This window comes from Dryobates pubescens, chromosome 39, assembly GCF_014839835.1.
Source record: "Dryobates pubescens isolate bDryPub1 chromosome 39, bDryPub1.pri, whole genome shotgun sequence".
NCBI lineage: Eukaryota > Metazoa > Chordata > Aves > Piciformes > Picidae > Dryobates > Dryobates pubescens.
Window position 1 is genome coordinate 1,007,216 of NC_071650.1, and position 21,555 is coordinate 1,028,770.

At 58.1% G+C, this 21,555-nt stretch overlaps 2 protein-coding genes across 2 annotated transcripts in view; both read right to left on the reverse strand.

The window, feature by feature from the left end:
• Nucleotides 1–13,305: 13,305 nt before the first annotated feature.
• B3GNT2 (UDP-GlcNAc:betaGal beta-1,3-N-acetylglucosaminyltransferase 2) lies at nt 13,306–14,623 on the reverse strand. Its single transcript, XM_009901578.2, has one exon. The coding sequence runs from the start codon at nt 14,621–14,623 to the stop codon at nt 13,430–13,432; it is 1,194 nt and encodes a 397-aa protein (XP_009899880.1). The 3' UTR covers nt 13,306–13,429.
• COMMD1 (copper metabolism domain containing 1) overlaps nt 14,522–21,555 on the reverse strand; it is a 56,414-nt gene continuing 49,380 nt past the window's right edge. The window contains exon 3 of the mRNA XM_054177274.1: nt 14,522–14,632. Coding sequence (XP_054033249.1) covers nt 14,627–14,632 — 6 coding nt within the window. The 3' untranslated portion in view covers nt 14,522–14,626. The remainder of the gene's footprint in view (nt 14,633–21,555) is intronic.

Consider the following 21,555-nt stretch of genomic DNA (forward strand, 5'->3'; position numbering starts at 1 on the left):
TTGCATGGTCCTCAGGCTGAGGGAACCCCACACCAGGCTTTGGGCCTGGGGAGGATCCTCCAGCTTGTGAGCCCACTGGGGCTGCAGTTTCTCCTTGCTGGCCACCCACCTCCCCCAGCAGCAGCTCATGCATCCCAGGCCCAAGGCATCCAGGAGCCTCATTTGTGCCTGGTTCAGAGGCTACTGCTGGTTGGCAAGGTGGGGAAGGGGAGATCACCTCCTGTCCTCCTGCACTAGCCAGCAAGGTGCCTGTCCTTGGCCTGAGGCTGATGGTGTCCACAGGTGCTGGTGGAGAAAAGACAATGCTGGAGGCAGGCTCTGCTGCTGAGGGAAGGGTGAAATCAGCAGGGTCAGGTCCTGCGCAGGACAGCAGCACTGCAGGCCCTGCTCCTGTCCCTGGGGTGGGCACAGCCCCGGGAGGAGGCTGCAGCTCTGCTGGCAGCGAGGGCACCACCAGCCCTGCAGCAGCCCTGGCACTCTGCTGGAGGCAGCTCCTCACACCCATGCCTGATGCCGGAGCTGCCTCGGCGGCTGGACAGCCCGGGGCACTCCGGGGAAGGCTCCCGGGGGCTGTGGAGGCTGGCTGCAGGCTGTGGCTGCTCTGGCTGTGCCAATGAGGATGCCCTGGGAGGGTGCCCCACGCTACAGTGGGATGCAGCACTGCTCTCTCCTCAGCAGCTCCCCTAGAAGCTTCTGGAGGGGAAGCAGCCCTCAGGTTTGTGTGCTGGAGGCCAGGGGTTCCCAGCCCGGGCTGAGTCACGGCCAAGCCCCCAGAGCTGCTTTGGCACCTTGGAGGAGGCAGACGAGAGGGGTCCCTGGGTGCCACCGCCTGGGGGCTGCTCATGCTGGGCAGCAGGGCCTCTGCCAGGCTGCTTGCTGTGCCAGCCCTGCCCCTGCTTTCGTCCTTCTCCAAGCTGACTGTGCTGAGCCCTTGGTACCTGCCGGCATCTGTGCTCTCTGGGCTGCCTCTTCTCGCGGGGGCCGGAGGCTGCGAGGGTGCAGCCGAGCCCAGGCGACCTGTGGGTGTCGGCTGAATAGCAAAGCGCAGGTCAGACACAGCTGGCAGCCCCGGGGCAGGGGGCAGGGCAGGCTGCCTGCCCTCCGACCCCCAGGGCCGCTCTGCTGCCTGCCTGGCACCGGGCAAAGCTGAAAGGCTGTGCGTGCAACCCAGCCCCGGGCCGGTGCCGCTGCCCAGGGGGAGCCTCTGCCCACGGCTCTCCTGCGCCGCACCAGGGGCCATGTGCTCGGCTGCTCCTCTGCCCTCAGCTCCCTGGCAGCTCCTCAGGCCCCCTGGCAGCTCAGACCCCGGCACACAAGGAGCTTCGCTTTCCACCGGTGATGGCTTCACAGGTTCACGTCGGACAGCCTCAGCACCCGGCAGGATCCCTCTGTGCCACAGCGACTCCCTGCCCAGCGCCGTGGGCTGGCCGGGTCCTGCAGCGCTGTGAGGGGTGGCAGAGCTCAGCACCGTGGGCTGGCCGGGTCCTGCAGCGCTGTGAGGGGTGGCAGAGCTCAGCACCGTGGGCTGGCCGGGTCCTGCAGCGCTGTGAGGGGTGGCAGAGCTCAGCACCGTGGGCTGGCCGGGTCCTGCAGCGCTGTGAGGGGTGGCAGAGCTCAGCACCGTGGGCTGGCCGGGTCCTGCAGCGCTGTGAGGGGTGGCAGAGCTCAGCACCCTGGGCTGGCCGGGTCCTGCAGCGCTGTGAGGGGTGGCAGAGCTCAGCACCGTGGGCTGGCCGGGTCCTGCAGCGCTGTGAGGGGTGGCAGAGCTCAGCACCGTGGGCCGGCCGGGTCCTGCAGCGCTGTGAGGGGTGGCAGAGCTCAGCACCGTGGGCTGGCCGGGTCCTGCAGCGCTGTGAGGGGTGGCAGAGCTCAGCACCGTGGGCTGGCCGGGTCCTGCAGCGCTGTGAGGGGCGGCAGAGCTCAGCACATCCCTGAGGTGTTCAGACTGGAAAGTGCCATCTTGCTTTGGCAGCTCTGGAGCAGGAGTTCCAGGCATCACATCCCCCTGGGAGGAAGCTTCACCTTGCTGGTCTTGGAAGATGTGGTACTTGCCTCTGAACTGTGCCCCTCTGCAGCTGGGGGAGGCCCTGCTCAGCAGCAGGACGTGGACAGCCTGTGCCAGGGTGGCAAAGACGTGTGTCTGCTTCTGCCAGCAGGCGTACAGCACGCCGTGCTCCACCAGGGAGGAGACTCCTTCGAAGAGGATCGTGTCCCCGCCGCCGTGGCAGCCCTGCTGGCTGCTGAAGCCCAGGATGTAGATGATGATGTGCTTCCTGGAGCCTGCCCAGATCGTCCACTTGCACCAGAAGCTCCTGGGGGTGTCTGCGTGGTGTGCTGGAGGAGAGAACTCCCCATGCTCCTCCTGCAGGACCCTGTGGCAGCTTCTTAGAGGCACATAGGCTGATATCCAAGGAGACTCTGAGCCTGGAAGGCAAGGATCACAGGATGTTAGGGGTTGGAAGGGACCTTCAAAGGCCATCGAGTCCAAGCCCCCTGCCAGAGCAGGACCACAGAATCCAGCACAGGTAACACAGGAACACAGCCAGACAGGGCTGGAAAGTGCCCAGAGAAGGAGACTGCACAACCTCTCTGGGCAGGAGCAGCCAGCTCAGGCTTTCCTCCATCCCCAGTTCCCACAGGCACTTGTCTTTACATCCAGAATTTTCCCCTTGCCTCCTCAGTCTGCTACCTCCCCCTCCCATTTGTCAAGCAGCTGGCAAGCCCCCCAGCAGGAGCACCTGCAAGCAATACAGAACACAGAACCATTCAGGTTGGAAGAGAGCCTCAGGAGCACCAAGACCAAGCCCTGACCCTGCTCTGCAAGGCTCACCCCTAAACCACAGCCCCAAGCACCACAGCCAAACCACCTTTGAACACCTCCAGGCTTGGGGACTCCACCACCTCCCTGGGCAGCTCAGCCCAGTGCCTGACCACTCTTGATGGGGAAAAATTCTTCCTGCTCTCCAGCCTGCCCCTGCCCTGCTGCAGCTTGAGGCTCTTCCCTCTTGTTCTGTCCCTAATTACCTGGGAGCAGAGACCAGCACCAACCTCTCCACAGCCTCCTTTCAGGCAGCTGGAGAGAGCCATGAGGTCTGCCCTCAGCCTCCTCTGTTTCCCACTAACCATCCCCAGCTCCTGCAGTTGCTCCTCCTCAGATTTCTTCTCCAATGTCATGCCAGGGTTTGACTTCAAAAGGAGACCACCTGAGCACACAGCCATGCACCCACAGCATCCTTTCCATCTCAAGGGACAGTTGCCATCCACACCTGCCAGAACCCTACCCCAAATCCCACCTCCATCAGCACTCACCCCACTGGTATGTGCTGCTCCAGGGCACTTGGAGGGCTGAGGGAAGCAGAGAAGCCCTGGCACCAGCTGCCCCATCCATAGCCAGGCTGAATCCCCACCTCTGCCATTCCCCAACACCCAGCTCTGCCTGTGCAAGGACAAACACTGCCTGTGTGTGCCTCCCACCCAGGACTGGGGGAATGGAGCAAAACTAGAAGTGGGGAGAGTCAGATTGGCTGTCAGGAAGAAGTTGTTGCCCATGAGGGTGGTGAGAGCCTGGCACAGGTTGCCCAGGGAGGTGGTGGAAGCCTCCTGCCTGGAGGTTTTTCAGGCCAGGCTGGCTGTGGCTGTGAGCAACCTGCTGTAGTGTGAGGTGTCCCTCATGGGCTTCTAAGGTAGTGATTCACCTTACAGAAGCACAGCATGGTCTGGGCTGGAAGGCACCTCCAAAGCTCCTCCTGCACTCAGCAGGGACATCCTCCACGAGATCAGGTTGCCCAGAGCCCTGTCCAGCCTCACCTTGAATACCTCCAGGGATGGGGTCTCAGCCACCTCCTTGGACAACCTCTCTCCCACCTCTTGATATCATTCTAATGCCTTGAGGTGGAAGGGAGCTTCAGGATTTCCCAGTTCCAACCCCCTTCCCTTGGGCAGGGACACCTCCCACCAGCCCAGGCTGCTCAAAACCTCATCCAGCCACATCTCCTTCCCTCTCAATGCCACCCTGGGGCCAGATGCTGCTCCTTGGCTTGAGGTCCCTAACAATTCCTGGGGAGAATTTATTCAGGCTAAAAATAGTCAATAAATGATAAAATCCACAAGGGGAGGAGGAAGGGAGGGGAGGGGAGGGAGGAAAGGCTGATGTGAGAATTCCTTCTTACCTGCCTTAACCTTCTGCTCTTCCTGAGAGGATCCACATGCCTGTAAGGAGAAGAGAGCCTCAGTGCAGACCCAGCTGCCACTGCCCACCCTGGTGCTGCTCAGAGGCAGGGAACACCATGCTGCCCTGCTACCCTGAGGGCCTTGCCTGTGCCAAGCCCCTGGGCAACTCATTCATAAAATAGGGTTAAAAAATTAGAATCAGAGAATGGTCAGGGCTGGAAGGGACCTCAAGGCTCAGCCAGCTCCAACCCCCCTGCCATGGGCAGGGACACCTCACACTGCAGCAGGTTGCTCACAGCCACAGCCAGCCTGGCCTGAAACACCTCCAGGCAGGAGGCTTCCACCACCTCCCTGGGCAACCTGTGCCAGGCTCTCACCACCCTCATGGCCAAGAACTTCTTCCTAACATCCAATCTGACTCTCCCCACTTCTAGCTTAGTTCCATTCCCCCCAGTCCTGTCACTCCCTGACACCCTCAGAAGTCCCTCCCCAGCTTTCTTGGAGCCCCCTGCAGAAGGCCAAATGAGGTCTCCTGGGAGCCTTCTCCTCTCCAGACTGAACAGCCCCAACTCCTTCAGTCTGTCCTCCTAGATAGGAGAGGTGCTCCAGCCCTCTGCTCATCCTCCTGGCCCTTCTCTGGACCCCTTCCAGCACCTCCAGATCCTTCCTGGAAGAGAGGCTCCAGAGCTGGCCCCAGAGCTGCAGCTGTGGTCTCAGCAGAGTGGAGCAGAGGGGCAGAATCCCCTCCCTGGCCCTGCTGGCCACACTTCTCTTGCTGCAGCCCAGGCTCTGCTTGGCTCTCTTTCCTGTGGGCTCCCTTCCTCACTTGATGCCTGCTTTGTGTTGCTAAATAAGAGGCAGGACAAAAAAAGCCCCCCCCCAGCAGCCCCACAGCAGAGTGAATCCCAGCTCCACCTGATCATAGAATGCTTTGAGTTGGAAGGGACCTCTGTAGCTCACCCAGTCCAACATGGACCTGCTCCAAGAGGTCCCTATCTTTCTTATGGCACAGAGGGACGTTGCAGGGGAGAGCAGGGGTTGGAAGCAGACAGAAGGGAGCTCCCTGCAGGGACCCCTGGCTTCCATCACTCACCCCTGGAGCAGCATCACCTCGGGACCTCAGCACCAAGCCAGGAGCCTGCCTGCCACCGGCTGGTGCCAGCACCCAAGGGGGCAGGAGCAGGGCCAGAAGCACCAGGGAGGATAAAGGCTTCATGGCAGAGGTTTATCAGAGGCACAGCATAAAAATGAGACAGACACACACAAAAAAACCCCAACCAGAAAAACCTCTCCCTCCCTCCCCCCAGCAGTGAGCCAGAGAGCAAACCCAGGGCCTCCACCTCCCCCAGCCCCTCTCCAGAACACAGCCCTGCAGCCAAGGGGCCCTGGGAGGAGCTGCCTTGCTCAAGTACTGCCCTGCTGCCCCTCTCAGAGCAATTAGCTCATCAGGGTAACGAGGCCAGCTGGAGCTTGGAGCCAATCCACCACCCTTCAGCTGCCCAGCCAGGGCTCCTGCTTCTCAGGGCATGAGAGGATATTGAGACACTTGAAGGTGTCCAGAGAAGGGCAAGGAGGCTGGGGAGGGGGCTGGGGAGGGGGCTGGGGCACAGCCCTGTGAGGAGAGGCTGAGGGAGCTGGGGTTGCTTAGCCTGGAGAGGAGGAGGCTCAGGGGAGACCTTCTTGCTCTCTCCAACTCCCTCAAGGGAGGTTGTAGCCAGGTGGGGGTTGGTCTCTTCTCCCAGGCAAGCAGAACAAGAGGACACAGTCTCAAGCTGTGCCAGGGGAGGTTTAGGCTTGATCTTAGCAAGAAGTTATTCACAGAGAGAGAGAGATTGCCCATGGGAATGTGCTGCCCAGTGGGTGGCTCAGTGTCCCTGGAGGTGTTCAAGAAAGGCTTGGCTGTGGCACTTGGAGCCATGGTTTGGCTGTCAGGAGGTGTTAGGCAATAGGTTGGACGTCAGTTTTGGGACCCTCACTCCCAGAGGGACATTGAGGGGCTGGAGAGGGTCCAGAGCAAGGAAGCTGGGGAAGGGTCTGGAGAAGAGGGTTGGGGAGCAGCAGCTGAGGGAGCTGGGGGTGTTTAGTGTGGGGAAGAGGAGGGCAAGTGGAGACCTTCTTGCTCTCTACAGCTCCCTGAGTGGAGGCTGGAGCCAGGTGGGGGTTGGGCTCCTCTCATCTGCAGCAGTGACAGGGCAAGAGGAAGCAGCCTCAAGTTGCCCCAGAGGAGGTTCAGGTTGGGTATCAGGAACAATCTCTTCCCAGCAAGGGCTCTCAGGCACTGGCCCAGGCTGCCCAGGGGGGTGGTGGAGTCCCCATCCCTGGGGGGGTTTCAAAGCTGTGTGGATGTGGTGCTGAGGGAGGTGGTGCAGTGGCAGAGGCTCAGCAGCAGCGGTGAGGTTGTGAGCTCTGGGTGAAGGGTTGGACTTGGTGAGCTCAGAGGTCTCTTCCAGCCCCATCAGCTCTGTGGTTCTGTGCTCCTGCCTTGACAACCTCCTGTGAAGCAGGGAGGTCCCTCAGGTATCCTCTGGTTCAGGAGCAGCTCATTTGAGCTGAGCAGATGGCAGAGTGGAGATGGGTAAGGAACTGGTCTGAGCCAGGGTGGCTTTGAGTTTGCTGAGAGGGAAGGCTCCATCCCTGTGTGCCAGCTGGCAGGGCCATGGCTGCAGGGCTGCTCCATTATTGATGTGGACATGCTGTAGGGGAAGAGCCCTGGATTCAGTTACCAGAGATAAGCCTGGGCTGTGTCACTCATTAGCCAGATTGATCTGAGGTCTGCTGGGGCTAATTACCCACTCAGATCCAATTAGAAGGAAGGGATTCCTGTGGAGCTGATGTTTCCCACCAGCCTGGGGCTGGCTTTCCTTGCTCAGGAACATGCCTTGGGGTGCTGGGGGTTGAGAAGCTCAGCAGGAGCCAGCAGGGAGCACTTGCAGCCCAGAGAGCCAAGCAGAGCCTGGGCTGCAGCAAGAGAAGTGTGGCCAGCAGGGCCAGGGAGGGGATTCTGCCCCTCTGCTCCACTCTGCTGAGACCCCACCTGGAGCTCTGGGGCCAGCTCTGGAGCCTCTCTTACAGGAAGGGTCTGGAGGTGGCTGGAAGGGGTCCAGAGAAGGGCCAGGAGGGTGAGCAGAGGGCTGGAGCTGCTCTGCTCTGGAGACAGCCTGAGAGAGTTGGGGTTGTGCAGTCTGGAGAGGAGAAGGCTCCCAGGAGACCTTCTTGTGGCCTTCTGCAGGGGGGTCCAAGAAAGCTGGGGAGGGACTTCTGAGGGTGTCAGGGAGTGATAGGACACTCAGCCTGGGTGCATCCCTCCCAGAGACAAATTCCAGCCACTGGGATTTTCAGAGCAGGCCAGAGATAAATGCAGCTCTGGTTGTTGTGCTTCTCTTTTGGGCCCTCTTCCCCTTCTCAGCTCTCCCTGCTGGGGACAGAAGCAGTAAGGTCAGCCCCGGGTTGATCAGCTCAGCCTCACAGAGCTCCATCCACGTGGGAATCCTGCTGGCTGGTTAGGCCCTGGAGACCTGCAGGGTGTAAACATCTCCTGCACCTTGAAATGAGCTCTCCAGAGGGCTTGTGAAACTGTTGTGCTTCACTTGACATTGTGGGAGAGACAATGACCTGGAGGCACTCAAAGATTTCTGTGCTCCACTTTGCCACCAGGGCTTGCATCAGGGTTTCTCTTCTGGGATGCAGGAGAAGGACAATGTCCCTGCCTGCAGCTCCCAGCTGCTGGCCATGAAAGCACAGCATGGCAGGGGCTGGAAGGGACCTCTGGAGATCATCCAGTCCAACCCCTCCTGCTAGAGCAGGGTCAGCCACACAGGGACACAGCCAGCTGGGCTGCTCAGGCTGGAGAGGAGAAGGCTCCCAGGAGACCTTCTTGTGGCTTTGCAGGATCTGAAGGGGGCTCCAAGAAAGCTGGGGAGGGACTTCTGAGGGTGTCAGGGAGTGATAGGGCTGGGGGGAATGGAGCAAAAGTAGAAGTGGGGAGATTCAGATTGGTTGTTAGGAAGAAGTTCTTGCCCATGAGGGTGGTGAGACACTGGCACAGGCTGCCCAGGGAGGTGGTGGAAGCCTCCTGCCTGGAGGTGTTTCAGGCCAGGCTGGCTGTGGCTGTGAGCAACCTGCTGTAGTGTGAGGTGTCCCTGCCCGTGGCAGGGGGGCTGGAACTGGCTGCTCCTTGAGGTCCCTTCCAACCCTGACAATTCTGTGATTCTATGGAATGCCTGCAGAGATGGAGGCCCCACAGCCTCTCTGGGCAGCCTGCCCCAGTGCCCTGCCACTCTCACAAGGAAGAATTTGCTCCTTCTGCTCCTGTGGCACCTCCTGGGTTCCAGTTTGTGTCCATTGCCCCTTGCCCTGTCCCTGGGCACCACTGAGAAGACTCTGGCTGCCTCCTTCCAGCTCAGATGACCTTGGCTGCCCCTCAGCAAGCTGCCTACAGGCACACTCCCACGCTGAGTTTTTCCAGCTCTGCAGAGGTGCAGAGGAAGTCATCGCAGCAAGGGCGGAGTGCTGAGTGCAGTCCATCATCTCTTGCTTCAGCTGCTCTGCAGGAGCCTGGGTGCAGCACTCCAGCTGGATCAGGAGTTGATGTGTGCACCAGCCCTAGGGCTGAAGTCCTGCTGGCCTCCTCCTGCTTTGTGTCTGTAGCCTGGGGAAAACACCTGGGGCAGAGAGGCTGCAAAGGGCCCAGCAGAGAAAGCCCTGGGGGGGTTGGTGGGCAGCTGGCTGGAGTTGAGCCAGGGGGTGCCCAGGTGGGCAAGGAGGCCACCAGCAGCCTGGCCTGGATCAGCAGTGGTGTGGGCAGCAGGAGCAGGGCAGGGATTGTCCTCCTGCACTCAGCACTGGGGAGGCCACTCCTGGGGTGCTGGGGTTACTCTGAGGACCTCTACCAGACTCACAGATTGTTAGGGGCTGGAAGGGACCTGCAGAGATCATCCAGTCCGAGCCCCCTGCCAGAGCAGGGGCACCCAGGAACACATCCAGGGGGGTCTGGAATGCCTCCACAGCCTCTCTGGGCAGCCTGCTCCAGGGCTCCAGCAGCCTCACACTGACAAAGTCTCTCCTTAAGTTCAAGTGAAACCTCCTAGGTTCCAGTCTGTGTCCAGTGCCCCTTGTCCTGTCCCTGGGCACCACTCAGAGGAGTCTGGCTCCCTCCTCTTGCCCTCCACCCTTTAGCTCCTGCTGAGGAGTGCTCAGGTCCCCTCTGGGGCTGCTCTTCTGCAGGCTCTCAGCCTCTGCTCCTCACAGAGCTGCTCCAGGCCCCTCAGCTGCTTTGTGGCCCTCCCTTGGACTCTCTCCAGTAGTTCCCTGCCTTTCCTGAATTGGGGAGCCCAGCACTGGACCCAGGACTCCAGATGAGGCCTCAGCAGTGCAGAGTAGAGGGGGAGGTGAACCTCCTTCAACCTGCTGGCCACACTCTTAATGAACTCCAGAACACCCTTGGCCTCCTTGGCCACGAGGACAGGTTGCTGGCTCAATTAGTTTCATGAGGTGCCCTTCATCCTTGGAGGTATGGAAGGCAGAGGACTGACTCATGAGAGGTGGGGAACAGAAAACTCTTCTTCTTCAGTACCATTAAGAATTGCAGTGCAAAACTCACCCAGGGTAATTAGGTCACCATTAATTACCCTGAGTGAATGACTCAGATCCCTCTGGCATTAAAAACCAGGGGAACAAACATCCCAAAAAAGGGAAAACCCAAAGCAGGCCACCTGAGAGCAGGCAGAACTCACCTGGGGGTACAGAACCCCAGAACTCCTGCATGTGAGGGGCTGGAAGGGGCCTCCAGAGAGCATCCAGCCCAAACCCCCTGCCAGAGCAGGGGCACCCAGGGCAGGGCACACAGGAACACAGCCAGGTGGGGTTGGAATATCCCCAGAGAGGGAGACTCCACAGCCCCCCTGGGCAGCCTGCTCCAGGGCTCTGTCACCCTCTTTCCATGGAGCTTCCTCTGCCTCAGCTTCCACCACTGCCCCTTGTGCTGGCATTGGGCTTCCCCCAGCAGAGCCTGGCTCCAGCCCCTGGGCACTCACCCTGCACATCTTGATCACCAGCAAGGAGCTCACCCTCAGGCTCCTCCTCTCCAAGCCACAGAGCCCTCAGCTCCCTCAGGCTCTCCTCATAAGGAAGCTGTTCCACTGCCTGCAGCATCTCTGTGGCTCTGTGCTGGACTCTCTCAGGCAGTTCCCTGAGGTCCTTCTTGAGCTGAGGGGCCCAGAGCTGGACACAATATTCCAGATGTGTGCTCAGCAGGGCAGAGCAGAGGGGCAGGAGAACCTCTCTGACCTACTGCCCACAGCCCTTCTCATCCCCCCCAGGCTGCCCTTGGCCTTCTTGGCCACCAGAGCACATTGCTGGCTCATGGCCAACCTCCCATCCCCCAGGACCCCCAGGTCAGTCACTTTCCCCTGTGCTGCTCTCCAGCAGCTCAGTCCCCAGCCTGTCCTGGTCCCTGGGGTTGTCCTTCCCCAGGTGCCAGACTCTCCCCTTGCCCTTGTTGGGTTTCATTCCATTGCTTCCCACCCAGCTCTCAGCCTGTCCAGGTCTGGCTGGCTGGCAGCACAGCCTGAGGGCTGTCCCCACTGCTCCCAGGTTGGTGCCATCAGCAGAGGCAGTGCCCTCTGTGCCCTCAGCCAGGTTGCTGATGAATAGACTGAACAGAACTGGTCCCAGTCCTCACCCCTGAGCCCTACACTCTGCTGAGAGCAGAACCAGGAGGGCCATGCTCTGTGCAGGGGCACAGCACACCTGAGAAGGGCCCTCCTGTGTGCTGGAGCCACCTGGAACGGGGGCTGAAAGGAGCAGGCATCCCCTGGGAAGGACCAGGCTGCCTCCATGCCAGTCCCTCCTCCCCTGACACAGGCACCCAGGCAGCTGCAGCCCACCTCACACAGCATGGCTCAGGGCAGCACAGCAGGCAGCTGGATGCCTGGCATTGCCCTGCCCCAGGACCTTGCCCTTGGCCTTGTTGACCTTGATGAGGTTGGCTTGGGCCCAGCCCTGCAGCCTGCCCAGGTCCCTCTGCACGGATCCCTTCCCTCCAGCCTGTCACAGCAGCACCACACAGCTTGGTGCCACCTGCAAGACCCCCTGGGGGAGCCTCGGTGCCATTGTGCCCTGGGTGCCAGGTGTCCACTGAAGCCTCAGGGGGGGGGGTAGTGAAATCACATCTTTTATTTGTCTTTCAAATTAAAAAAAAACCAAACCCAAACCAAAACCAACCCCAAAAGCCCCCAACCCAGACCCCCCCCAAATTCAGCTTCAGCCACCTTACACATCCCACAGGTTTAAAATATCATGCTCTATACTTAAATATAGATAGATAGATAGATAGATCTCTGTGTCTTGGGTGTGCCAACACTATACAAATAAACCATTACACAAAATAGACCTCAGGAAAACAAATTAATAATTAATAATAATAATAACAACAAACAACAAACAACAACAACAACAACAATGGTTTTGGTCTCCCAATCTGAACAATAAATAGACAGACAGGCACTTCTACAGAGACAGGGGGAAGCAACCACGACGTGAAGAGCAGCTCTCAGAAGCCAGATGTGGAACTACAGAAGAGCAGCTGAGGTGTGGAGGACTTGGTTTAAACTCTCCAGGAGGACTTCCTGCAGCTCTGAAGCCTGGCTCCAAACTCGAAGCTCTGAGGATCTGGCACCGCCCTGAGGTTTGCTGCTGCCTCGGGAGAGCGAGGTGCAGCCCCCTGTCCCCTGCAGCGCAGCACAGCTGCCTGCTTGCTGCACAGCTGCCTGCTCCTCACACCCCCAGCTGCCTGCTCACAGCACAGCTGCCTGCTCCTCACACCCCCAGCTGCCTGCTCACACCCCCAGCTGCCTGCTCACACCCCCAGCTGCCTGCTCCTCACACCCCCAGCTGCCTGCTCGCAGCACAGCTGCCTGCTCACAGCACAGCTGCCTGCTCACACCCCCAGCTGCCTCCTCCTCACACCCCCAGCTGCCTGCTCGCAGCACAGCTGCCTGCTCCTCACACCCCCAGCTGCCTGCTTGCTGCACAGCTGCCTGCTCCTCACACCCAGGGCCCCCACAGAAAACTGCCACTGACCACAGCAGCCTTGCACATAATGTGAGCAGCTTTTACCTGCTTGGGGCAAGGAGTTAGACCTAACTGTGCCTACAGCCCAGCTCCAGCTTGGGGCAGCAGCTAGACCTAACTGTGCCTACAGCCCAGCTCCAGCTTGGGGCAAGGAGTTAGACCTAACTGTGCCTACAGCCCAGCTCCAGCTTGGGGCAGCAGCTGGACCTAACTGTGCCCACTGCCCAGCTCCAGCTTGGGGCAAGGAGTTAGACCTAACTGTGCCCACTGCCCAGCTCCAGCTTGGGGCAGCAGCTAGACCTAACTGTGCCCACTGCCCAGCTCCAGCTTGGGGCAGCAGCTGGACCTAACTGTGCCCACTGCCCAGCTCCAGCTTGGGGCAAGGAGTTAGACCTAACTGTGCCTACAGCCCAGCTCCAGCTTGGGGCAAGGAGTTAGACCTAACTGTGCCCACTGCCCAGCTCCAGCCAAGATCTGCTCTTTCCTTTTCCTTCTATATGCAGCTCTTTCATGGGGCATTCCAAACAGTACTTTGGGGGGGGGGGGGGGAAGGGATGCTGGTAAAAAAAGCATCCTGTAATGAATGGCTAAATCCTTTAGAGACAGGCAGGCTTTGCAGAGAAGATGCTAAGGAAAACCAGAAACCACTCTCCTGGGCTGCCAAAAACCAGCCATTAGAAAACCCAACCCCCCCCAGAATGCAGTCAGGTTTTGCCAGAGTGTTGCAGACTTCACCCAGGCTCCCCCACCAGGAGTGAGTGCTCAATGTGCAGTAGCTTCCACCCCACCCCTCAGCAATGCTGCCCAAGGAAGAGTTCCCCTGAATGAGAGAGGCACTACAGGAGGCAATGCCCACGGCCAGCACTGCTGGCTCAGCTGCACACACCTGCTGATGTCCTTGAAGTCCTCAAACTTAAGACTAATATTGAAACATAATGACCACCCAGGACAGTGTGTGTGGGGGGGGGAAAAGACAAAGTCAGGGCCCAGTCCTCACAGCCATTGCCTCCACTTTTAGTATTATTCTCATTTTTCCAAAGGACAGGGAAAAAAAGGGGGGGGGGGGAACCCAAAAAACAAAGCTCCCAGAGAAAATTTATTAAAGAGGGCTTCAATGGTCCACCAAGAAAGCCAGAGGCAGACTTGGGGAAGAGTTCTTTGGACTCAAGACACCTCTGCACACCTTGCCTCAGCAGCTTAAGTGTGGGTCTTGCAAGCGTGTCCAAATCCTGATCATCTCCTGGGGCTTCCTGCTGTGCACCAGCATTAAGTTTGTGTAGGAGCAGATGTTGTTCCTGTACTTCTCCTCTATGTCAAAGGTTTTGAAGCCTTTGTGTTTCTCTGGAGCAAGCCCAAGCTTCTGAAGGCACATTCCAGTGTAGACATCGTCGATGGGGTAGAGCAGCACCTGCTCCGAGGCGTTGCTCAGCCTCAAGGCCAGATCGCCGGAGTACAGGAAGCCACCGCCGCCCGCGTACGGGGGATAGGAGCCCTCATAAACGCTTTCTGGGATGTAGTACTTCAACCTTTTCTCCCTGTGGGGCCCAGCATCTTTGATCACATCCCCTATAAACAAGTCTTTGGCTTTGTCCTGTGACAAGCTCTTCAAGTAATCCAGGATCTGGTGGGTGTTCACGAAGACGTCGTCGTCGCCCTTGAAAATGAACCGGACGTCGGCGCAGCTGCTGCTGACCCACTTGAGGAACAGCACCTCCTTCAGGGTGAGGTTGAAGAAAGTGTCTCTGTAGTTCCACAGCAGAATGTCCTGGTGGGTTTCACTCTCAAACTTGACCATGTCTGAAAGGTCAGGGAAGTTATCCTCCGGCGGGGTCTGCCCCAGCAGGAAGACCCTTTTGACCGTCACGTCCCCCGCCTGGATCTCCTTGCCCCAGGACTCCCGGATCGCCTGCCGCCTGTCGAAGTGGGGGATGAGTGACTTGATAGCCAGCAGCAGGAAGGGTTTGTGCTTGCACTTGTGGGGCTGATCCATCAGCAAGGAGTAGTTCCTGCAGCGCAGGTAGAGCAGGAAGTCTTTGAAGCGGTCGGGCAGGCTCGCGAAGTCGCTCACCTCCGAGGACACCCAGGGGTCAGGCTCGCAGGAGCCCAGGAGGCTGCCGTTGGAAAGCAAGCTCTCCTCCACGCTCATGTTGGAAAGCAAGGTCAGGATGGGGTTGTAGAGCAGCTCCAGCTTCTGCTGCTGCTTGTTCCAGTAGGCTTTGTGAGGAGTGTACTTCCTCCAGAACCTGCTGCGGGGGATGATGACGCGGCCCTTGGCGCTCTTCTCCTGGCTGCCGCTGCGCGACACCTCCACGATCACGTAGATGAAAATGTTGACCATCATCACGGCTCCCAGCAGCTTCAGTCTCCTGCGTCCAACACTCATCTCTCATATCTGCAGAGACAGAGCAAGCACAGAAGTGACACATCTGGCACAGAGTCAGGGAGCTGGGGGGGTTGGGAGAGACCTCTGAGACCACCAAGTCCAACCCTTCGCCCACAGCTCGCAACCTCACCACTGCTGCTCAGCCTCTGCCCCTGCACCACCTCCCTCAGCACCACATCCGCACAGCTTTGAAACCCACCCAGGGATGGAGGCTCCAGCACCTCCCTGGGCAGCCTGGGCCAGTGCTTGAGAGCCCTTGCTGGGAAGAGATTGTTCCTCATCTCCTTCCTAATCACCTCCCTGGGCAGCCTGGGCCAGTGCCTGAGAGCCCTTGCTGGGAAGAGATTGTTCCTGATACCCAACCTCAACCTCCCCTGGGGCAACTTGAGGCTCTTTCATCTGGTCCTGTCACTGCTGCAGATGAGAAGAGTCCAACCCCCACCTGGCTCCAGCCTCCCCTCAGGGAGCTGCAGAGAGCAAGGAGGTCTCCCCTCAGCCTCCTCTTCTCCACACTAAACACCCCCAGCTCCCTCAGCTGCTCCTCCCCAGCCCTCTTCTCCAGACCCTTCCCCAGCTTCCTTGCCCTTCTCTGGACCCTTCTCCAGCCCCTCAATGTCCTTCCTGCAGTGAGGGTCCCAAAACTGCACCCAGCACTCCTGGTGTGGCCTCCCCAGTGCTGAGTGCAGGAGGACAATCCCTGCTCCTGCTGCCCACACCGCTCCTAATGTCCAACCTGAACCTCCCCTGGGGCATCTTGAGGCTCTTTCATCTGGTCCTGTCAGTGCTGCAGATGAGAAGAGCCCAACCCCCACCTCCAGCCTCCTTTCAGAGTGCTGTAGAGGGTGCTGGGGGTATCCCCTCACCCTCCTCTTCTGAGGGCTGAACAAGCCCAGCTCCCTCAGCCAGGCTCTTATTTCCTTTCCTCTTTTTTTGTTTGCTGGAAACATAGCACTGAGCCCCTCAGCAACCTGCACAGAAACAAGGCCATGGCCCTGCTTCCACAGGGCACCAGGCAGCATTTCCACCCAGCCTGAATGCTGCCTTTCCAAGTCCTCTGACTGCTGAAGCGGTACTACAGCAGTGCAGGGTTTTAGCCCTTTAAGCTTGAAGTGCTGCTCCTCAGGTGAGATGAATCCCACATACACCATCTGCACCATCAGCCAGAAGAGGTCCTAGTTAGTTCCCCAGGGGGTTCAAGGGAAGAGGGAAAAGCAGAGAGTCTTCTCCAACCCTGCAGCTGTGTCACTTGGGGGTTGGATCAACATGGTCCCTCCTCACTCAGGCTGCCTTATTTACCAGCCCAGGTTTCCTTGGGGTGTGCACATCACCGTGGTGAGGTCGAAAGGGACCCCTGGAGATCCTCCAGTCCAAACCCCCTGCTAAAGTAGGGCACCCCACAGCACCCTGCCCAGCACAACCATGACCAGGTGGGTTTGCAATCCCTCCACACCACCTCTCTGGGCAGCCTGCTCCAGGCCTCCAGCACCCTCACAGTAAAGGAGTCTCTTTTCTCACTGGGTTCCAGTTGGTGCCTGCTGCCCCTTGTCCTGGCACTGGGCACCACTGACAAGAGTCTGGCTCTCTCCTCTTGCCCCCCCACCCTTTAGTTCTTGCTGAGCATTGCTCAGATCTCCTCTGCAGCTGCTCTTCTCCAGGCTCAACAGCCCCAGGGCTCTGAGCCTTTCCTCCTCAGAGCTGCTCCAGGCATCTCAGCAGACTTCAGTGCTCTTCCTTTCCACAAAGAAAGCAAACTGCTTTCAGACAAAGAACATGCAGAAGTGGGTAGCCTGAAGACAGGTGACCCCCAGGAGAGTGCAAACTCATCCACCTAGCAGGGGCACCCCTACAGCCAGCAGGGGTTTGGGGCTTCATCAGCAAACAAGCAGCAGACAAGGATGTGGGGCTTCCACTGGCTGCTGAGGAACTGCACAGAGTCTCTCACAGGGGCTGAACCAGCCAGCAGCTTTGGCTCCTGAGGCTCCTTGAGACACTTGCCTGTGGAACAATTCAGAATTGGAGGCCTCATCTTGGCAGAGGAACCTTTTCCTCCTGCTCATAAGGTGAGCTCTGAGGGTAGAGAGTAAATTGCTGGAGGATAAGGTCAGTTATTTTTAAATTAAGGTTCAAGCTTGCACATTTGCTCTCTTATCCCTTCCAAGGGCAGGACAGAGGACAGGCAGAGCTGAGTGATATGGCAGACAATTCATTTCTGTCCATTTCACTTGGCTGTTCCTCAGGAGAGGAGCTGACACAGCTGGCCAGCTGCATTGCTGGTGTTCAGATCTCTGCACACACAGAGGAGGACTTTTGATGGCTTCTTTTTGCCCCCCCCCCCCCCCCCCAACTGGCAAAGGAAATGAATGGCCACAATGAAGGTACTGTTATGTTATGCCCAGGAATGGAAAGGAAACTGAGGACAGGCTGAGAGAGTTGGGGCTGCTCAGTCTGGAGAAGAGAAGGCTCCCAGGAGACCTAATTGTGGCCTTCCAGGACCTGAAGGGGGCTCCAAGAAAGCTGGGGAGGGACTTCTGAGGGTGTCAGGGAGTGACAGGACTGGGGGGGATGGAGCAAAAGTAGAAGTGGGGAGATTCAGATTGGCTGTCAGGAAGAAGTTCTTGCCCATGAGGGTGGTGAGAGCCTGGCACAGGTTGCCCAGGGAGGTGGTGGAAGCCTCCTGCCTGGAGGTTTTTCAGGCCAGGCTGGCTGTGGCTGTGAGCAAGCTGATCTATTGTGGAACTGGCTGATCCTTGAGGTCCCTTCCAACCCTGACAACTCTGTGAAAAGAAATCCAAAGAAGAGAGGTTTCCATGTATGTAAGAGCAGGTATAGTGACTGTCCCTCTCTGATGTAGCAAAGGTTATTCTGCCACCCATTCCCACTGAGGGGGGAAAAAGGGGATCAATCCTTCCCCTTTCCTCCCCCAGCTGTCAGAAGGGAGGTTGCAGGGTACAAGAAGCAACACAGAAGCCAACGTGTCCCACTGACGCTTGGCAAGCTCTGTGCTGGCCACCAGCAGCCTAGGAGCTGCACAGAGCTTAATCAGCCTCTCCAGAAACTGGGGACTCAGAGTAGGAAAGCATCCAGAACGAGCAAGAAAGCTAGCAAGAGGAGATCTGAGTCAGCCAGAACTCACTGTGGAAGACACTTCCATCTGTCAGGAGCAGGAATGATGACTGACCAGAAGAACACCCCCAGAGAAAGAACAGACCTGCAATCACTGCTGGAGCCCAGCTGCAAACACTGCTCAGAGGCCCTCAAGTCCCTGAGCAGCACCACTCAGGAAGGTACCCTTGAGCAGCACACTTTGTACTTGCTGCTCTTTTCACTCTATTTTCCAGCCATCACCAGACACCTGAGCTGGACTGACCCTTGGTCTCCTTTGCTTTGACCAGTCCTACTTTCTTCTGCTCCTCAGAGAGCTGGGCACAGTCAGGAAGCAAGCAGCAGGCAAACCATCAGTCAGTTTCCTCATCTGACCCCTAGATTCTCATTAAATCGGGGGGGGGGAGTGTTCTAAAATCCTTGCTTCCCCTTCACATGACCTCCCAGACCATCTGCACCTTCAGCTTTGCATATGCTGAGGCCAGGGCACCACAGGCAGCCTTGCCCTGCTCCCAGCCAGCTGTGAAGTTTGCTGTGCTGCTTTTAACCTGAGCTGTCTCCCACAGCTCAGAGGCAGACCCACACTCGTGGGCTGAAGTGGAACAGCTGAGCTGTTGGGCAGCAGGCTGACTGGTGGCACAGAGCTCCAGGACGCTTTGCCTTCCTCCCCCAGCTGCCGCAGCAGCGCCCACCGACAGCTGAGCAGGAGTTGTGGTGCCTGTCAGCACAGGCACAAGCACTGGAGAAGCAGCTGCCACTGCAGGCAGCTCAGTGTGCACTTCAGTGCTTATCTGCCCCCTGCTCCACGGCACTTCTGGCTAGGACAACAGGCCAAGTGGAAAGCGACCTCTGCTCCTAGGCTGCCGAGACAAGGAGGGCAAAGCTCTCCCCCCCCAGTGACAGCCAACAAACACAGGATTGTCGAGAGCTCCTGCTGGAGCCAGGCCACGGCCCGGCACAGCTCATCTGCCCAGCCCCCAGGTGCTAGGCTATGAATATGCAACACCTCAGGCAGTCATCTGGCATGCTCGACCTGAGGCTGCTGGGCACACAAGGAGACGCTATTTGCAGAGACTCTTTCAGTCCCTTCGAGCCCTGCAGGTCACCACCCCCCCCAGTTATCCAGCTACAAGACCTGCCTTCATCTTCCTGGTTTTCACTTGAGGCCTTGCCAGCCCCTGCAGCAAACACACTGCATGGAAAAAAATAGAGAGAGAAAAAATTATCTGGGCTGGAGAGGGTCCAGAGGAGGCCACACAGATGATCCAAGGGCTGCAGAACCTCCCCTGTGGGGACAGGCTGAGGGAGTTGGGGCTTCAAGGCATCCTTAAAGCAGCCTTGCAGTACTTGATGAGGCTCCAGGAGAGCTGGGGGGAGAGGGGACTTCTGACAAGGGCTGGCAGGGACAGGGTGAGGGACAATGGCTTGGAGATGGAAGAGGGGAGACTGACTGGAGATTAGGAAGGGTAGCGAGGGTGAGGGTGGGCAGACTCTGGCACAGGCTGCCCAGGGAGGCTGTGGCTGCCTCCTCCCTGAGGGTGTTGCAGGCCAGGCTGGAGGAGGCCTTGAGCAAGCTGGGCTGGTGGGAGATGTCCCTGCCCATGGCAGGGGGTTGGGGCTGGATGATCTTTCAGGTCCCTTCCAACCCAACCCATCCTGGGCATCTCTGCCTCTCCATGTCCTGTTAGACTTGGCAGAACCTGGCATCAGAAAGAGTGGCAACATGACAGTGGCTCCACCACCTGAAGCACAGTACAAGCCATGTGCAAATATTTCCAGCATGATTTCCAGTCTCCCTTTATTTTTGGCCAAGCTCTCCAAAGCTGGTGATAAAATGAGCATTTCTGAGAAAAGATAAGGAACAAGTGACATTCACCACCAGTATCAGAGTCTCACAAGGCATGAACACCTCCCTCACCTCTTTGGAATGCTGAGTGAGTGCCCCTGGGGAGAAACAGCACCAGGAACCAGCACAGGCTAGAGGTCATCCTGCTGGCAAGCAGCTCCATGGAGAGAGACCTTGGAGTGCTGGTGGGCAGCAAGTTCTGCATGGGACAGCAGTGTGCCCTTGTGGCCAAGAGGGCCAAGGGCATCTGGGGTGCAGCAAGAGGAGTGTGGCCAGCAGGGCTGGGGAGGTTCTCCTCCTGCTCTGTCCTGCTCTGCTGAGACCACACCTGGAATGCTGTGTCCAGTTCAGGGGTTCCCTGATGCAAGAGAGACAGAGACCTGCTGGAGAGAGTCCAACAGAGGGTGTGAGGATGATGAAGGGACTGGAACATTCCTGCTAAGAAGAAAGACTGAGAGCCCTGGGGCTGTTCAATCCAGAAAAGGCTGAGAGGGGACCTTAGCAATGTCTACACATACCTGAAGGGTGGGGGTCAGGAGGAAGGTTCCAGGCTCTGTTTGGTGGTGCCCAGGGACAGGACAAGGCACAGCAGGTCCATGCTGCAACCCAGGAGGTTCCACCTCAACAGGAGGAGAAACTTGTTTGGTGTGAGGCTGCTGGAGGCCTGGAGCAGGCTGCCCAGAGAGGTTGTGGAGTCTCCTTCTCTGGAGCCTTTCCAACCCCACCTGGCTGTGCTCCTGTGTGCCCTGCCCTGGGGGGTTGGACTGGGTGATCTCTGGAGGTGCCTCCCAACCCCTAACACTCTGTGATGCTATCATCTACCTGTTCAGGTAGTGATCTGGAAGGTTTTCCGCCTGGCTGCTGTGTTTGTGCACTAGCTTTGGTGAAGAATGGAGAGGAGCAGCACAAAGCCATGCTCCATTTGGAGAACTGCTGCTGCTTTGGGTGTTCCAAAGGAAAAGGCTAGAACACTTAGTTCCAAAAGCAGAGCATGCAAGAGCAACCCCCAGGTATTGGGGAAAGCAAATCACAGTGCACACACAGAGCCTCAGCAACACAAAACCCTGCAGCAATTCATCAGCCTTTAAGCTGGAGTGGACAAAGCAAGATTCTGCTACAGATACAGTTCTGTAGGAATGGGGGAGGGAAGAGGGAGGAGTTGCCCTCTCCAGCTCCATTCCACTCTGCCACTTCACTGCAGTCAAGGCACTGATAGAACAGAGTGGCCACAGGGAGCCACAAAAGTGGCCCTGAGGTCCAACCTGAAAAGGCAAGCCAGCAGAGGACGGGAAGGAAAGCTGCTTCCCTGCAGAATGAGGCAGCCATCAGGAACACAAGATTAACCACAGCAGATGGAAAGATATTATGAAGAAGCCACAGGTCACAGGAGAAGATTCCAAACACCTTTAAAAGCTCTAAGTCCCAAGAGCAGTAATGCAAAATGGTGAGGAACTGTTCCCAGGCTGCTCTGGAGCAGAGCTGTTTGATGCTTTATCTGCAGAGTGGATGCATTCTGAGAGCCTGCAAGAAGCCTATTTAAAAGCCTAGAAGAGCTGATGTGAGAATCACAGAATCACTCTCCTGAGCTGGAAGGGCCCCAAGAGGATAGAGCCATAGGATTGTTTCAGCTGGAAAAGACCTTGATTCCAAATGTCAGCCTAAGACCACCATGGCCACTGAACCATACCTCCAAGTGCCATATCCACACGCTGCTTCAACGCCCCCAGGGATGGCAACTCCCTGAAGCCCCACATCCAAAAGCACTGTCCCAAGGCTCCTGGGGTCTCAGGGATGTGTGCTTCCTCCACCCACTGCCAGCACACTCCTCTTTAGGAGGCAAGAATTTACACAAATGGAGGGCCCCTGAGAAAGGTCCAGAGCTACACCTTGACCAGGAGTCACAAAAGGTCTCTCCTGGGGAGAGCAGCCTTCCAGTACCTGAAGGGGCTCCAGGAGAGCTGGGGAGGGACTTCTGACAAGGGCT

Excerpts from the sequence above, each read along its gene's own strand:
- B3GNT2 (XM_009901578.2), bottom strand. The coding sequence starts at position 14,623 with ATGAGTGTTGGACGCAGGAGACTGAAGCTGCTGGGAGCCGTGATGATG.